Source organism: Microtus oregoni, unplaced genomic scaffold (assembly GCF_018167655.1).
Source record: "Microtus oregoni isolate MIOR12 unplaced genomic scaffold, Mior012 000003F_ref0000135, whole genome shotgun sequence".
Lineage (NCBI taxonomy): Eukaryota > Metazoa > Chordata > Mammalia > Rodentia > Cricetidae > Microtus > Microtus oregoni.
In genome coordinates this window covers 45,364,445-45,383,305 of record NW_024543062.1, presented here as the reverse complement: position 1 = coordinate 45,383,305, position 18,861 = coordinate 45,364,445, and the positions used below count along the sequence as shown (strand labels likewise).

General features: G+C 38.2%; 1 protein-coding gene across 3 annotated transcripts in view; it reads left to right on the top strand.

Moving 5' to 3' along the window:
• Cntnap5 (contactin associated protein family member 5) overlaps positions 1–18,861 on the top strand; it is a 956,023-nt gene that overhangs the window by 461,148 nt on the left and 476,014 nt on the right. For all 3 annotated transcript variants that reach the window (XR_005974031.1, XM_041648130.1, XM_041648128.1), the window contains exon 7: positions 6,213–6,356. Coding sequence is in view for 2 of the 3 variants with exons in the window: in XM_041648130.1 (XP_041504064.1) it covers positions 6,213–6,356 (144 nt within the window). In the remaining variant the exon portion in view is untranslated. The remainder of the gene's footprint in view (positions 1–6,212; positions 6,357–18,861) is intronic.

The window sequence follows — 18,861 nt, the reverse complement described above, 5'->3', positions numbered from 1 at the left end:
AATGCAGATAAATTTCTCATTTTTCAGCCAGTCTAGCCAAACTAGTGGACATCAAATCCCGAGGAGAAGCATTGTCTCAGAAAATACAGTGGGCAGAGCCTGAAAAATAACACTCTAGGATGATCTTTCTCACATATATTCATGTGTGTGCATTCATGCATACAAACACTTAGATTCAAATTATTATGCTAAAATATTTTATTACATTTTATTATCTATTGTGTCTTCATATGTTCTTCTTATAATTCACCTATGGAGGTCAGAGGATGGCTTGCAAGAGTTCATGCTGTCCATCCACCATCTGGATCCTAAGGATCAATTCAGAGTGGCAGGATTATTGGCCAGTGTTTTCACTTACTTAGCCATCTCCCCAGCCCTCAAACAAATATTTAAAAATAAAGAGATTTTACCAGAAAATAAAAAGTTCTTTTCTTATTTATCAGTGATAGAAATTCATTACCTTTGGTTACATTCCAAAGAAGGGCTGTCCCTTTTGATGGTGATGACATTTTTATGTGTCTCAATGATAGCCAGCTGGGTTACATTTCAGAGGAGTCTGGAAAAGAAGACAATAGCTCACATCTTTTGTTGGAGACAGTCTATTACAAAACTGACAGCCAGAGCAAAAGCAATAATGTGCATTTAAACTGAGCTAGAGAAAAATTATGTAACAGAGAGATGAACTCATTGTCTTCAAAGAGCAGCAAAAATCAGAAAAAAAAAGAGGGCAAGTCTGAGATAAAGGAATGGTTATAAGGTCAAAGGAAAAGAGAGGCAAGTTTTGGAACATCATACATTTAACATCAAAAGGGGCTTCTTCCTGCAATTCTTCCAGCTGCAGACTGTCTGTGACACTAGAAATCCCATCAGACTCTTGGGGAGAGGAGATTGTCAGAGGCAAGCTGTAAGTGGAATGTGTAGTCTACCTGGATTCATCAGATCTAAGATCAAAGCAAGGCACACCACACAATTAAAGAGGACAAACAACAGGCAACAAAATTCTCAAAAGCACAAGTCAAGAACAGAGTGAGAAGGACATCGCTTATTATACCTTTTCATCCAAGTCAACAAGTATTGTTTTAATCTGCTATGCTTGAATGATATACTCAGAACGAGGATGTTGGAGAGGTACCTTAGCAGATAAGGTGCATATTGTACCAACATAAAGACTCCCAATCCTGTGAAAAAAAGTCAGCTGGCCACCATTGCTCAGCCTTGTGCTTTAGCATTGGGATGATGGAAGAGGAAAGATCTTGGAGGCTCTTGGCTACCCAGTACCACCAAATTAGTAAGTACTGGGTTTAGTGGGAGACTCTGCCTCAAAATGTAAGGTGAAAGTTGATGGAGGCCAATGTTGATCATTGGCTTCTACATACATATCCATATGTACACAGATGTACATACACATGAACACATGCAAAATTAAGTAAGATACATCTTTGAAGTCAATTTATTTTAAAATATTTCAACAATAAACTAATTAAGTTGATATGGAAAACATCATAGATAGCAAAATTAGGACAGTTCAAAGTAAAAATTAAGATAAAAGTGTAAAGGTCACGGTATGTCTGTCATTATGCTCTTATTTACTCTGAATTTACTGTATGAGGGTATCACACAAACTATAAACAAATGCAGCACTACATAGTAGATGGCTATCTACTGCCTTCTAAAATCACTGGCTCCCTCTGCCTTGCTATAAGCTGCCCTGTAGCAGCTTTCTAGTGGGAGGCATGGATGGTTAAGGGAATCTGCCTAAGCAATGCAGTTGTACAGCTAGGTGATTCACCAAAGGGACAGAGTCACCTCAAAGGGAATAAGAGGTAGTGTGTTCTAGACCCAAATATGAGTGACCCTGACCTAAGAACACAAATTCACACTGCCTCCAGAAGCATGTGCCACCATTGTAAGACAGAACAAAGAAAGTCATCTATCAACGTCATTTTAAAACACAAACAGGTACAGGAGGGTGAGAAGTCGCTTCCACAGATGTTGAATATCTTCTGATTACATTCTTAAACTTTTGGTTGGTGGAAGCCAGCAGTCTATTTAAATATTCCAATGGGGACTTTAGCTAATTGCTGGAATATTAGGTCTGACACAGAGATGAACAATGAATCACTACAGAGGGGACTAAACAGACCCCAGACCTGCAAGACTCCTACTCAGGACAATGGAAGAGGTTAAGACCCAGGCTTGTAAAATGTGACACAGCTAAGACATTCTCCTGAGAACTTCAGTTGACAGAGTCAAGGAGAAAACCAAAACTGGGAACTTGAGCGTCGGTCACATTTACCTGAGCAAGTCAGGAAAACAGTTTACAAGCAATCAATATCAATCCTTGCAAATAATACCTTCCATAATTTACCCACTGTAAACCATACACAAGTGTAACCTGGTCAGAGAGATAATCCCAAGTGGAAAGTTTAACTTTTGCTATCAAATCTTTCATAAATCAGATAAAAATCAAATATAAATGACCTAAGATTGTGATTACTAATGCACAATGCACAATTCTCTATTAAGATGGCATATACAGTCTTGGGAAATATGTAGAGAAATTAATGTACGATATTGAAGGAAAGTTATCAATACATAAACAGACTTTTCCATCCTGAGTACCTGAAAATGAATTAAGTGTTCAATTCATAGTACCATTATGATGTCAAATTCTTTGGGAAAAAAAAACAAAAAATGGAGGCCATTCCTCCAATGGAACCACCTCTCAGAAAGTTATTTTTTCATAATTTTCTAAATAAATTTAAATTTTCTCTGCTAATATAAAAGAAGCTAAGATGTATAAATCAAATGTGAAATGATCAAGTGTGCCTCAGTAAAACTGTCATTTTCTCCTTTTAGCTGGGTTCAGTGTGTTGTCCCGTGAACACCAGTGCAATGATAAGTCAGTGTTGTTGAGGGAAGGATGAAGCGGTGGTGACGGTCCTACATTCATTCTGCGGCTGTGATTAAACACTCTGGCAAAGAAACTTGAGTCAGGAAGGGTGTATTTGGCTTACACTTCCTGGTGACAATCCATTACTGAGGGGAATCAGGATAGGAATTCAATGTGGAACTTGAACAAAATTCTGATTCTCTCCTGCCTCCATTCAGCTTGCTTTCTTCTATAGCCAAGACCTACTTGCTTAGGTATGGTACTGCCAACAGTGGGTGGGCCCTCAACCACAAGCAAGCAACCAATACAATCTCTCTTAAGCATAGCCACAGGCCAATCTGACCTGGGCAGTCCTTCAGTTAAGATTCTCCTGAATAGTGCGAGTTTGTGTCAACTTGACAGCTGAAGTGAACTAAGGCACTAACAATTTGTCATTGGTTTCTTAAAGCCGTCTACAGAAAAGAGTTCTTCATTTCTTCACTCTGGGCTGTTAACCAGCAGAGTGGCTCACATGGTGTCTCACATCATCACCACAGACATGTGATTTACTTCTTCTACCTGGAAATGTCACCCAGTAGCTTCAGCTGTTTTGTGCCAATGAAAATCATGTGCCATCTTTTACTGCTTCTGGATGTGATGTCTGCCATTCCGTGATGCAGCCTGTGAGACAGAGCTCCTGGGACCTCCCAACCTCCCTGACCAGTTACCTGCCCCTCTGCTACTTGATGTCTGCCATGCTATGATGCAGCCTGTGAGATACAGCTCCTGGGACCTCCCAAAATCCTGGTCCAGCTACTCACTATTCTGCTTTTTGTGTATTTTCCAAGAGCTTCAGTATATAAACCTCTTTTCATGTTCTTGTTCCTTTGGTAGCCTTACAATGGTGACTATGTCACAACCTATCAGCTCTAGGTTGTGTTCCACCTGCCCAGCTGGTTTGCTCTGCTGCCATTCTGAGTCCCAAGCAACTCTGTCTTGCATCATAATGTATAGAAAAACCAGGGCAGAAGTGCTTTCATAACAACTTTACATATTTGTAGGCAGAACACCCAAACAGAAGTAACTTAAAAAAGGATGGGTTTATTCTGACTCACAGTCTGGGGACACAGTCCATCACCGCCAAGAAGGTGTGGCATTAGAAACTGAGGCAGCTTGTCATATTACATTCACAGTCAAGATGCAGAAAAAGTCAAGTGCTATGTACAATGTGCCTTCTCCCTTCTTAATCAGTTGGAGGCCCTACCATTCAATGGAAGCACCATTCAATGGAATGCAAAGTATCTCTCTGAGATGCCCAAGGACTTGCTCTTCAGGGATTCTTCATTCTCTTAAGTTGACCATCAACATTAGCCATCACAAGTACTTTTTTCCTCCTTAGTGCCCCCGAGAGGCCCAGAGAGGAAGCCCCAGGCTCCTCCTTGCTTTACTCCCATCCCACAAAGCTAAGTCTTAGAAAACTTTAACCAGAAAAATTAAGTAAAACAAAAGTATAAAAAATAAATTTGAAGAATAAAGTGCTTTGTGCCTATCCCATCACTGTACACCTCAAATTCAAAGAAATTGCCTAGAAAGCATACAGAAATAACTGCTTAGAGAATAAAGAGCACTTCAAATATAAAATAGATGAAAGCATCATAATTACATTTAGAAAGTAAAGCAGAAGGAAAGTAATAAATACAGCCCCATCACAGTAGGAAATACTTAAAATTCTTTGGAACTTATAATGAAATAAATATCTGGGCCCAATATATTACTGATATGTTAGTTAATGACTCATGATGGACGAAACTGAGAGAAGATGCCATGGCTGAGAGAACATGTCCTGCTCTCACACTGTATACTCGAAAGACAGGAGGAAAGGAGATGGGGGAGGTGATAGAGGAGACAGAGGAAAGAGAAGAGAAAAGAGGACACAGGGGAGGGAGGTGACAGGTCAAAGAGAAGAGAGATGCAAGGGGAGTCTTAGGTAATGTACCTTTTCAAAGAATGGAGAAAATCTGGGTGCTGGCTAACGCTAGGGAGGCAAACGAGAGGGTAGCTACTACCTCTTATCTTGTGTAATAGAAGCATTAGATGTTTGCTGTTCGCTATATCCATCATAAATTCATAAAATATACATAGGAAAGAAAACTAACATCCAGTAATTATCTCAAGCATCTGCCATTATAATACAGTTCTGTGTCTACAGTTGTAGATGTGTGTGTGTCAGAGGCTGGGGGTTGCATGCCCACATGTGTGGATGTGCCGTGTTGTGCCTGTAGGGGTGAGAAGGCAGCCTTCAGCAGTTGTTGATGTTTCTCCTTGGGGTAGGGTCTTTCTTGCTTGAGCAGCTGCAGTGTTTATCCCAGACTAATTGGCCTGTGAGATTCTGGATGATTCTTCTGTCCTGCCATAACAAATATTCATGGTAGTGTTGGGATCACAGATGCCAGCTAGACTACCTCATCTGGCTTCCTTTTCTTTCTATTTCTTTTTTCTTTTTTTTTTTGTTGTTTTCTTTGCTTTGTTTTGTTTTTGACAGGGGTTCTAGGAATCAGCTCGGGTCATTGAGACTCTATGACTAGTGCTCTTACCCCCTGAGCATCTTCTGCCCTTGCATGCATTGAGACTCTATGGCTAGTGCTCTTACCCCCTGAGATTTTCCTGCCATTGTGTACAACTTTCTCATCACTGGAGTCATATTTCACAACCAATAATAATTCTTCTTCTTTACACTCAAAATTGCATTAATTTTCTGTTTTACCATAAATATTTGAAAATTGTCATGCTTACAGCTCTAGAATACTGATTATTAATTGATTCCTAAATCCATAGGACATTTTTGTGTTATTTCGGCCTTTTATCTTTATAGTTAGCAATTGGGGAACAGCACTGGGCATATAAGTTCTTTGGTTACTGTGAGTTTTAGAACTATGTGTCCCTGGAGGTGAGCAAGTATCTGTTTGGTTTCTGAGCTGTTTTAGTGCTGCTTTCTCTCTTCTGCTGTCCTCCAGATAGCCATAAAGATGTTGATTTATTTTATTTTCTCTTTTTCCTTTGTAAATTACTGTTTTATTCAGTATTAAAAAGTTTTAAGAAAGGAATGAAGACGGTTTTGTAAAGCAATCCCATAAGAGGCAAGCAATTACAGATATTTTTATAAGGGCTCATCAGTGTCCTTTAAACAGAGTAATCAAGTGGCATCTGCAATTACTAAAGCCGCGTGGCTCACACATACAATTAAATCTAGAGGATGTACTTACTTCTCTTACATTCCTACATCTTCAGAGCTTGTTACAAAGCGTTGACTTTATTTATTTATTTATTTTTCACCATGAAGCTCAGTTTTGGAGGAATTCCAGTGCCAAGCAAACCTGGAACCTTTTTGAAGAAAAACTTTCACGGCTGTATTGAAAACCTTTACTACAATGGCGTGAACATAATTGACTTGGCTAAAAGACGCAAGCATCAAATCTACTCAGTGGTAAGTCCACTTTCTCTGTCTGTTACCTAGCAGTTTGTGGACTTGGGTAAGTCTTGCTTTGGTCATCTACCCCTGCATCTCTTCACATTGTGTTAATCTTGCGTGTTTAGAATTTTCGTCAGGCAAGGCTGAGTCTGTAGTTCAGTTGCTAGTGGGCTTGCCCAGAGTGCATAAAATCCTGAGTTCCATTCCCACCTCCATACAAAAATGGGTGTTTTAGTTAATTTTCGAGCTATGGTCTGACACAAACAATCTGGAGTAGGAAGGGTTTATTCTGGTTCATAGAATGAAAGAATGGATTTCATCACTGCAGAGAAAACATGACAGTAGAAGGAGGAAGCTAGCTGGTGACACTCCATCAACACTTCAGACAGAGGGAACAGTAATTGTTGCTGGGATATAAAAGTCTTAGACCCTCTGCTAGTGACTAAACTATAGGAAGGCTTCACCTCCTCAAGGTTCTAAATCGTCCCAAACAGGACTACCTTCTACATGCTTAAGTGTTCAAACACGCGAGCTTAGAGAGAATATTTCATCCTCTGGCCACGACTGTCACGGTGCCGCACACCTGTAATCCCAGAACTTTGGAGGGAAAGCGGGCAGATCAGAATTTTAGGTCATCCTCCATCACATAGCAACTCTGAGGGCAGCCTTCTCCATGAGGCCCTGCCTCAAAATATTCAAAATGAAATAAAAGAATTATCATCCTATTAGCTGGCTTTATATTGGAAAAGAGCTGGCTGAGAAAAAGAGACTGCAAATCATTTCTTTGGTAAAATCAAGTATAGATGTTCAAAGAATATTGCTTTCTTGGCTATGTGGAAGATTTGAAATCTATGCAGACTAATATGGATTTTCATTAAAAATAATTCTAAGAAATGCAATGAAAGAATAGATCCTGCTGAATTATGTGGCTAGGACATTTTGTGTATACTTATTGATTATATTAAGCAAGACATTTTAAATGATACTGCAATATTAGTGTCTTAGAGGTTCCTTGCAGATCACTTATAATGACAGTGGATTAAAGGCCTCACTAATTCACTAATGTCTATTTTCTCCAACACACCTTGAGTTTTACGAGGAGTCTTTAAAAAATTATCCTTGAATTTTCTCTCCTCCCTTCATTTGCTCTTTCATCTCTCTGCATTCCCTTTCAAATCCAAGGCCTCCTTTTCTTTAATTATATTAAATACACACACACACACACACACACTCACACACATACACACACACACACACTCACAAACACACACATACAGGCTGCTGAGTCCATTTATTGCTGCTCATATGCATATCTTTTCGGGGCTGATGACCTGAGATTGGATAACCTATCAAGATGCTCGTCCCTGGAAAAGACTTATGTTACCTCTCTCAGCAGCCATTAATTTTCTGCAACTCTTCATCTAGTAAGATTTCACCTGTCATATTTGCATGGCAACTGGTGTTGTTACTGTTCAGGCTTTGCTTAGGCAGCTGTACTGGGGAGACTGATGGGTGCAGTTTCCCTGACAAATATAAAAAATACTATCACACATCAGATATTCTAGGTGTACACACACACACACACACACACACACACACAGGCTACCTTGAATATAATGAGGCCTCAGTAATAATATGTATGCCTCCAGGTATAATTAAGGTCTTATATATTTGCTCTAGTTCTCTGAGTATTTTTGGTGTTACTACATGTTGAGTTCCATTTAGTACTATTTATTGAGGGTAGTTGGGCCTGTTGGTCATGTAAAAGCAAACTCTTTCTCTAGTGATAATCATGTTCTAAAGTCTACTTTACTCAACTATAGCATTGACATATAAGCTCTCTTCCTTTTGTCTTTCTTTCTATTTTCCTTCCTCCATAATTTTTCCTTCCTTCCTTCCTTCCTTCCTTCCTTCCTTTTTTCTTTCTTTCTTTTCTTCCTTCCTTCCCTTTTTTCTTCACTTTTATTTTTCTTGAGACAGGATTCCTCTGTTGTAGCCCCGACTGTCCTGAAACTTGCTCTGTAGACCAAGCAGGCTTCGAACATAGAGATCTACCTTTCCCTGCCTCCTGAATTATTTGGTTTAAAGGCATGTACCATTACTACCCAAAATGATGCTTTCAATATTTGTATTCTATAGTTTTCTCCCACATTGTTTGTCTTTTAAGTCATCGGTATCATTATTTGTTGTTAATAATAAATAGTTCAGTCATGTATTTTAATCAACTCAAATTTTTATTGGTATTCTTGGGCTATTTACACTTAATGCAATTATTGATTGCTTAAGCACTTATCTACAGTTCTTGCCTTCTGTTTGTTCTGTTGTTTTAATTCTTTTCCTTATTTTTAAAAATAATACATGTGTTGATGTTGAATGAACTTTAGAACTTAATTTTGGTATGTGAATATCTGTTGTGGAATATTAATTAAGATGTGTTACATTCATTTATGCTGTAGAATATCTCTTTATTTATGTAAAGATTATTGCATTTTTTATGTTGCATTTGTTTAACTGTGTGAAGCTGTGTTACTTTGCCTGCCTAATAAACCTGATTAGTCTAATAAGGAGCTGAACAGTTAATAGCTGAGCAGAAGATGGATAGGCAGGGCTGCCAGGCAGAAAGAATAACTAGAAGAAAAAAGGAAAGGAATGAGGAACAAGAATAGGAGGAGCAGAGATTGCAAGGGGCCAACCACCCAGCAATACAGCAAATCATAGACGAAGAAGGAAAGACGAAATATACAGTAATAGAAAAATGTAAAAGTCTGAGACAAAAGGTAGTTCTGATAATTTAAGATAAGTTGGCTAGAAACAAGGCAAGCTAAGGCCAAGAATTTATAAGAATAAGTGTATTTATTAAGAGTTTGATGGTAAAATCTCAAAGAGTAAAACCAAAATAAAAAAACACCCCCTCAAAAAACCCTACAAGTGTCTCTTAGCATAGTTTTTGTTCATGGTTTCTCAGTGTTATAATGTTTATACATAGCTTTTTGGTGGCTTAATGGTTTTTATCATTTGATCAATATAATTGAAATATAGATATGTTACCTCTCTTGAAACCCATCTATCCTTTTATGTTTATTTTTGCTAATTTTTTCTCTTTGTAATTAGAACCTTATCGGTTGCTTTCACTTTTGCTTTAATTTTCCAAAATAATTTCAAAAATGTAAGAGAATAGGTGTTTATTGGACCATGGACTTTCCACAGGGCAGGGAACCCTGACTGCTCTATGGACTGGAAAAGGAAGGGGAGAGGAGTGGGGGGAGAGGGAGAAGGGTGGGAGGAGGGGGATGGAAATGGGAGGCTGGGAGGAGGCAGAAACTTTTTTTTTTCCTTTTTCAATAAAAATAAATTTGGAAGGAACGCAAAGAAAGGGTTAGGCACAAGGAGACATAGAAGGCAGGGAAATGACACATGAGTCATAAAAAGGCATCTAATCCCCCCCACCCCATGTTTCAACTCTATCCATAGTTGTGGTTGCTCTGTTTTTTCCTGTAGTGGGTGTGAGAATCCAACCTCCTCTTTATTGAATAGCATAGCAAGAGCCGGTTTGGCAAGGCAGTGAGATGTGCCACTCCACTGAGGCAGAGACTATGAAAGCTGCCTTGACTTTTATACACGACAAGTCACTGAGCACAAGCGTCATCCTGCCCACTAGAAGGGAGTTGTGTAACCTTAGAAATTATACTTCTTCCTTCTGTTTAAAACAATATAAAACCATTTTAACACAGTTTAATATATATAGAAACAGCACTGCTATACTTCAAGCTAAGATTTAGTTTTAAATATGCTTTGTCTTTTTTCTTCCTTATTCTCTTAAATCTCCTTTTATGCCCCTTCTATTTCGATACTTTCTTTTAGCTGTGCTTTTTAGTATATATGTGAATGCTCCAGATTCTCATATCTTCTTTCAACTGGGAATATTATGGTTGATTTCCTTGATGTAAAATTGAGAGTTGTCAGCTTTTTATTTAGCAAGTGGAAATGTTGACTCTCTTCCCTCTTCTCAGTGACAAATGTATTGTCTCAGTGGTGAACATAACCAGGATGCTTTTTTCTGAGGGTGTGATGTATTTTCTCTCCGGGTTATATCAAAGTTTGTCTGTGATGTTAGACGTTTGAGTGTGATGTGTCAGGACTTGGGCTTCCTCGACATTTTGTGTTAGGCTTTTTCTCAGTTTCTTGAGCTTCTGATATTTTATCATATTTAGGCAACTTTCTGTTCTTATATTTGAGCAGCTTTCTATCACTCTATGTTGGGGTATGCATAGACCTTTTATTTGTGTGTATGCTGTGGGGGAGGGTGAGAATATGCTTGTGGGTAACAGAAGAGATTCAAAGACAGCATAGGATCTCCAGCAGCAGAATTACAGGCTGTTGTCAGATCTGTCACAACCAATGTAAGTCCTGGGAACTGAACTTGTGTCTTCACCATGAGCCGCACACACTCAAACTCTGAGCCACTTCTCCAGCCTCTCTTTGGCTAATTTTATAGTTAGTGTCTTTTATATCTTGTTTCTGAACTACACAATCCTCTTATTATAGCTTACAAGCTACTTCACTTTGTATGCTGCTCAAACTAAATGATTTTAATTCTTACGTATTTGACATATTCTCTTCCATTGGTATATAGATTCACCACTGATCTGTTTTATTCTTCTCATTGTTATAACATGCATGTATTATTTTTTAAAGTATAATGCATCTCTCTCTTTGTGTGTGTCTGTATGAGTGTGTGTGGTGTCCGTATGTGTTTGCAATGGTATATACCTTTCTTTGTGCATGCACTGAGGCTAAAGAAAGATGTGGAGTAGTCTATCATGTTCAGTTTTCTTTTTCTCTTGAGACAAAGTCCTTTACTGATCCTGGAGCTGGCTGCCAGTTAGTAAGGCTCAGTGATCCCCCTTTTTTTACTCTAAGCAGTGTTGGGACAAGAGGCACACTGCTACACCAAGATTTTTATGTGGATGCTGGAAGCTTATCCTCACACTTGCAAAGTAAGCACTCTTACTACAGGTGTTTTGGGTTCTAAAAATTTTATTTGATTTTCATTATACCTTTTATTTTCTTATTAAGACTTTGTATTTGTTACACAGCTTTCTTTATAAACTCTGCTTTAAATTTATCAGGTGATTCTAACTTCTCCAACATCCCAGTTTAGACTATCAATGTCATTCTTCTTTTCATTCAGTCAGAAATAACATAACAAGAGTTGCTTTTTAGGAAAACTTAATATTTTAGTTATTACGTTATGTAAATCATAGTTAAACTTTCCATTTAAAATGTCTTCCTTTGACTCTATCAGAGCAAAAGATGGGGAGGTTTATTTAGCCTCAATAGCCTTAGATAAGGATAGAAATTAAGATTTCCTCAGCCTTCATTAAAACTTGCAGGTGAGATACTACTTGATATTACATGACTCATGAGAGTCCAGCACCCTCTTAGCCTTTTGCTTATAGCTCTCTGGCTAAGATGGGCATTCAAAACTCATTGCTGCCCCACTATTTACCCATCCTCCACAGTGACCTTGAGTGGAGTCTCTGGGATGCCCACGTTATCAACAGACTGTGGAGTGAGTCCTCATAAAGCCATCTTGACACCATCTCTGCAATGGGTGGACAGATCCTTCATATCTCCTGAGTGGGTGACATGTCTAACCTCTTCAAAAAGTCCTGATGATAACATAGGGAGATACTTGGTAGTGTCTGTAAAAGATTGAATTCTTTGATTTCTGGGATTCATCTTTCTGATTTCAGACCTATTTTCCCTGATTGTCCTTCTCTGTCACTATGTGATTTTGGGATTTTTTTGGTGCAGCTACGCTGAGTGGAAATAATGGCTTGACAATTATTCTGTAATATTTAGTTTTGGTACGTAGTTGTCTTAAAATGTTCTGTTGTGTGTTATGCTGTTTCCTTTGTCAGTCAATAGCTGAATAAACCAACTTGTCAGTGATACATAAAACTTAATTCTTTTTCTAATCTGATTATTCAACTGTCTGGATAAACTACAATATTTAAATAATGTAATGGGTCCTTTTGCTTGATAAACATAATGTATAGTAGGCATTTTGTGTTTGGGGGTTCCATGTTACTGCATCATTTAAAAATTCCTGTTGGATTCTAGGGTATACACCAGGCATGTCTGAGAAAGCTCACACTTGGACAAGGAACCACAGCTTTTAAAAAGATTTGTGCCTTGTTTCTAACTCCCTTAATTTTGAAGGCTTTAGGGTGGTGTTATGTAGGCGTAAGTCACAAACAATGCCACACCAGTTTGGAATTATGATTAATAGGGTGGTATTTTTTTTAAGGGGAAAAAACTTACAGATCACCGTCCCAGACAACAGCCCTCTGCGCAACCAGGAAGGGAGTCTAGATGCCAGTGGAGCAGGAAGTGAAGAGAGAGAGAAGAGGGAAGTGGCCGCTGTTTTAAAGGGAGAGAGACCACACCCCATTGGTCTGGTATCTCAGTGGCTATAAGCTGGTGGAGCGGAAGGACCTCCCACAACACCTCCCCCTTTTGTTTAAATAAGAGAGTTCTAAACCTACTACAAAATTATATACAATAAGTACAAATATCCTATTCTAACTAGCTTAGGTCTTGTATAATAAATAACTTGGTCAAGTCATGAGAGAAAAGTAACTACATTTATATAGTCTTCAACCCCATCGAAGATCTGAGAAGGGAAATAATGTTACCTGGGTAATTAGGAAGTTCAGTAAAACAATTTCCAAAACATGCAACAAATCACAGAGACAACTAGCTACCTGGGCAATCACCCAAAGTCATGTTAGCAGCGTTGAAGCGACCAACTTTGGCTAAGGCCAAACATAACTGGCATACCATTTTCAAAGGCAGGCAACTTTTCAAAACTATCTTACCCTGTCTTGGCAGGATATGACAGTCCTGTTTTATCCATTTGTGCATGCTCTGTATCTCTGTCAGTGGTTGAGTTATGGGCATTTCTTTGCCCCAAGGCCAGTTCTGCCAAAAAGAAAGGCTCCAGGTGAAGTGTCTTTGGTGCTCAACATTCTCTCGGGAATAGAGCGGTGTTGCCAGGAGCAATTGTGTCTCACTATCACCAAACTCTGAGTTAGATTAAAGGCCATTTTCTACACCTCTTTGAAGAGGTTGATGATTATCTATCTATACTGAGTATAATCTCTATATATCTAAAGAACCTGATTAGTCTAATTATAAATGACAAACTTAGATGACTATTAATCTATATAATTCTCAATATCTATCTAACTTAAAGACTAAGACAATAAATGACTGTGAAACAAATGAGGACAATGACCTCCAAATATAAACAATGTACAAATATACATTGCAGTATGGTAAATATATATCAATACACAAACATTATATAAGTATCTTAATCAGAGGTAGAAATGCACACTGCAATATGGTAAATATATACAATATGTATCAATACAATATATGTCAATACATAAAAAATGTTTTAAACAGAGTTAGAAACATGCATGCATACAATAGTCAATAAATTTGACTTTGTATCAATATACAAGAATCGATACCAATATATTTGTCTAAAAACAGTAACTCACAATTATAAATCTATTATCCCATCATCCCTCTTTTTTCCCCCCAAAATGATCCCTGACCTTATAAAATTCCTCCCCCAACCTCCCAACCCCTAAATGATGTCCCTAAACCCAGGGGCAAACTTTACTGGGAAAGGGAACTTCGTCCTCTAGAATTACTTCCAGCTGTCATGGGGGCAACGTTCTTTCTGGGGGATCCTGTGAAAGTAAAATGATGGTTAAATTTCAAGATCAATGTCTTTTAAAATTGCAAATAGTCTCTGAGTATTTTGTGCAGGTCTGGCCAGATTGTTTTACAAGATATGCACCATTTCTGCTAACAAAGTTGGGATCGTCTTGTGCAGCTGGTACCCAAAACAGGTCTTGTAGTAGCGCTATCAGTATCATGACGTCATATCAGCCAGGTAGAGTTGTTGTTGTGGGGCCCCATCTTCTTCCTGGAAACTTCAAATGTCACTTCAGGAAAAACTCATTGTTCATTGTGAAAAAACTTAAACATTAATCATATATATATATATATATATTCACTGAAAGGCATGATAGATATATTCAATGAAAAGTATGATAGATATGAAGAAAAGCAAAGATGTTTTCTAAACTCATATTTCTTTCTGTCCCATATCATGGCTCTTGACATGAGACAGAAACTCCAGAAGCTCTGGGTTTTTCTCTTCCTAACAGGCTTGGAATTGGAGAGGGACTGAGCCAGAGTCCAACTTCAAAACCAGCTCTATAAATTTAGAAATATGGTTTAATATATTTTATTTACACAATCCATTCAGTTTTCTTGATATTTCTTATTGGGCAGGTATTTTTCCATCTGTCAGTATCCAAATATCCAGAGTCCCTTGAATTTTTCAAAGATGAGTGTTTTCCTGTGGAGATAAGACCAGAACCCTGCCCCCATTCTATATGTTTTTCTTACTACCTATATGAATATCATCATTGTGGATGAGTTGTCATTTCTCCTTTCCAAGAGGTTTCTCCTCTTCAAATCGAAACTTTATTAATTTTGAAGGTACCTACAATTTTTCTTCTCCTGTGGAAACAAAGAGCAAAACCCCTTCCCCAACGTAGCACATCTCCTGGCTTCCATTGAGAGGTCAGCACATCTTTGAAATAAATCGGTTGATTTAGTTCAGCAGACTTTTCCATTATCCAATGTCTTTCTGCTGCTGTCATTCCTTTCTCATTAGCGTTAAGAAAATTCAAGGTTAATAAAGCATTATGTAATCTATTTCTAGGGGTATTTTCCGTCCCTTTCTGTTTGTTCAGCATATCCTTTATAGTACCATTTGGTCTTTCTATAACTGCCTGACCTGTAGGATTATTTGGTATATCTGTAATGTGTTTTATATTATAATAATCAAAAAAGCATTTCATTTTCTTAGATACATATGCTGGACCATTATCTGTCTTTATTTGCGCAGGTATACCCATGATGGCCATAACTTCCAATAAATGTGTGATTACTGAATCAGCCTTTTCTGAGCTCAGGGCAGTAGCCCATTGAAAACCTGAATACGTGTCTACGGAGTGGTGTACATATTTTAATTTACCTAATTCTATAAAGTGGAACACATCCATCTGCCAGATTTCATTTCTCTTAGTACCCTTTGGTTTACTCCCTGCAGGCAATGTGTTTGATTATAAAAAGAACATGTAGGACATCTCTTTATAATGTCCTTAGCTTGATGCCAAGTAATGGAACATTCTTTCTTTAGGCCTTTACTATTGACATGATGCTTTTTATGAAATTCTGAGGCCTGAAACACACTTCCAATCAATATATTTTTAATTTATTTATTTATTAAGGATTTCTGCCTCCTCCCCACCACCGCCTCCCATTTCCCTCCCCCTCCCCCGATCAAGTCCCCATCCCTCATCTGTTCGAAGAGCAATCAGGGTTCCCTGACCTGAGGGAAGTCCAAGGACAGCCCACCTCTATCCAGGTCTAGTAAGGTGAGCATCCAAACTGCCTAGGCTCCCCCAAAGCCTGTACGTGCAGCAGGATCAAAAACCCACTGCCATTGTTCTTGAGTTCTCAGTATTTTTCATTGTCCGCTATTTTCAGCTAGTCCAGATTTATCCCATGCTTTTTCAGAATATCGACGCAAAAATTCTCAATAAAATACTGGCAAACCGAATCCAAGAACACATTAGAAAAATTATCCATTATGATCAAGTAGGCTTCATCCCAGAGATGCAGGACTAGTTCAACATACACAAATCTATCAATGTAATCCACCATATAAATAAACTGAAAGATAAAAACCATATGATCATTTCATTAGATGCTGAAAAAGCATCCAATCAATAATTGATCAATCTCAGCGTTGCCTTGGGCTAGAGGACCAGACAGACCTGAATGGGACCAGATGTGTGTTATGTACATCGGACAAAGCCTGTTCCTGATTATGTCTTGTACCTGGATAAACAATGAAGTCAACTCTGTGTCATCTGGTATAAATTCAGCCATTTCAATATGCAGGATAACTCTTTCTGCATATTGTGAATCTGTAACTATATTAAGAGGTTCTTTAAAATCCCTTAGCACCATAAGAATGGCATACAATTCTGCCTTCTGGACAGAATTATAAGGGCTTTGTTCCACCTTACTCAATTCATCTGACTTGTAACCTGCTTTCCCTGATTTATTTGCATCAGTATAGAATGTACGGGCTCCAGTTATTGGAGCATCACGTACAATTATAGGAAGAATCCAAGAAGTTCTTTTTATGAGGTTAAGTCTACCACTTTTGGGATAGTTGCTATTAATTTCTCCCAAAAAATTAGCACAAGCTCTTTGCCACGGTTCATTGTCTTCCCATAAATTTTTATTTCTTCAGTAGTAAAAGGCACTATAATTTCTGCTGGGTCTATACCTGCTAGTTGACGAAGTCTCAGCTTACCTTTTATAATTAATTCAGAGACTTTTTTTATATAAGTTTTTAATTTTTTACTTGGTTTATTAGGTATATATATCCACTCTAAAATAATATCTTCCCTCTGCATTAGAATCCCTGTAGGAGAAATTCTGGAAGGCAATCTGACTAGGATGCAGCCAAGATTTGGGTTCATCCTATCCACATGTGCCTCCTGTAATTTTTCCTCAATCATTGTCAGTTCCTTTTTCTGCTTCAGCTGTCAGTTTTCTTGGACTATTCAAATCTTTATCACCATCTAAGGTTTTGTTTAAATGAACTATTAGATCAGGTGTTATCCCAAAAGCTGGTCGTAGACTGGAAATGTCTCCTAACAATCTTTGGAAGTCATTAAGAGTCTTAAACCGGTCTCTCCTAATTTGTGCCTTTTGCCTTTTAATTTTCTCTAACCCTATTCTGTAACCTAGGTAATTAATAGAATTTCCTCTTTGAATCTTTTCAGGGGGAATTTGTAATCCCCACCTAGGCAAGACTTTCTTTAATTCTTCAAACATCCTTTCTAACGTATCTTTATTTTAATCAGATAACAAGATGTCATCCATGTAATGATAAATTATGGACTTGGAGAATTGTTTATGAATTATTTCCAATTGCTTACTTACAAAATGTTGGCACAATGTAGGAATATTGAGTATACCCTATCTCCTATTAGGCTGAGAATTATTATAAGTCGGCACTGTGAAGGCAAATTTTTCTCTATCTTTTTCTTGTAATGGTATACTGAAAAAACAATCTTTCAAATCAATAACTGTAAGAGGCCATCCTTTTGGTAATAGAGTAGGCAAAGGAATTCCAGATTATAGTGGGCCCATAGGTTGAATTACTTTGTTGACAGCTCTTAGATCTGTCACCATTCTCCATTTACCAGATTTCCTTTTTACAACAAACACAGGAGAATTCCAAGGGCTGGTTGATTCTTCAATATGGTGAGCATCTAGTTGCTCTTGCACCAGCTGTTCCAATGACTGTAATTTATTTTCAGCTAGAGGCCACTGTTTGATCCATATTGGCTTCTCAGTTAGCCATTTTAAATGTAGGGCTGTTGGTACCTCTTAATGTTTGGTATTTGCTGTATGTTCTTGTACAGCCTGAATGGCTGGTGACCATTTTCCATAATACCTCATTATATCTTTCCCAGAATTATGAGTTCCTGGAAATACAGGAATGTTAATCTGGGTATTCCATTGTGGTAGCAGGTCACGGCCACGTAAATTTATTGCAATATTGGCTATATATGGCCTTAATCTTCCTATTTGCCCTTCGGGCTCTATGCATTCAACCCATCTTGTGCTTTGTTTTACACGAGATAGGGTTCCAATTCCCAGAAACTGAACATCTACCTCTTGAAGAGGCCAATTTGGATGCCAAGATTCTGGAGTAATGATACTTATATACGCACCTGTGTGTAATAAGCCTTCAATAAAAGTGCCATTTATACAGACTCTTAGCTTTGGTCTTTGATCGTTAATAGAAGTCTGCCAAAATATACATTTACACTGTCCTACTGGGTTTTTTGACTCATCCTCCATGCGTAATTCATCATTTAGACCAGTATTACTTTCTTCAGCAGAAATTGGAGCTTTTAATTTTCTTGGTGAGGCACGTTCTCCACTGTGACTGGGAATGACTGGGCCACTGTTGGCTTGGGGGCCTGAGAGAGGCCCCTCAAGGAGTTTCCCAATGGTATTGGGTTACCTTGTTTGTCTGTTGTTGACCTGCATTCATTGGACCAATGTCGGCCTTTACTGCATCTCCTACATCTACCTGAAGGCCTAGGTCTCCTATTTTTGTCATTCCCAGAGGAGATATTATTCCTAGAAATTCTGTGCCTGCAATCCCTTTTCAGATGTCCTAATTTACCACAATTAAAACACCTGGCAGTTTGATGTCTCCTCATTGCTGTGGAAATCGCTTCTCCTACCCAAGATTCATCATTATTGCTGAACGTCTCAACATTCATCGTATGCTGAATCCATTCATCCATAGGTGCTGATCTAGACTTTA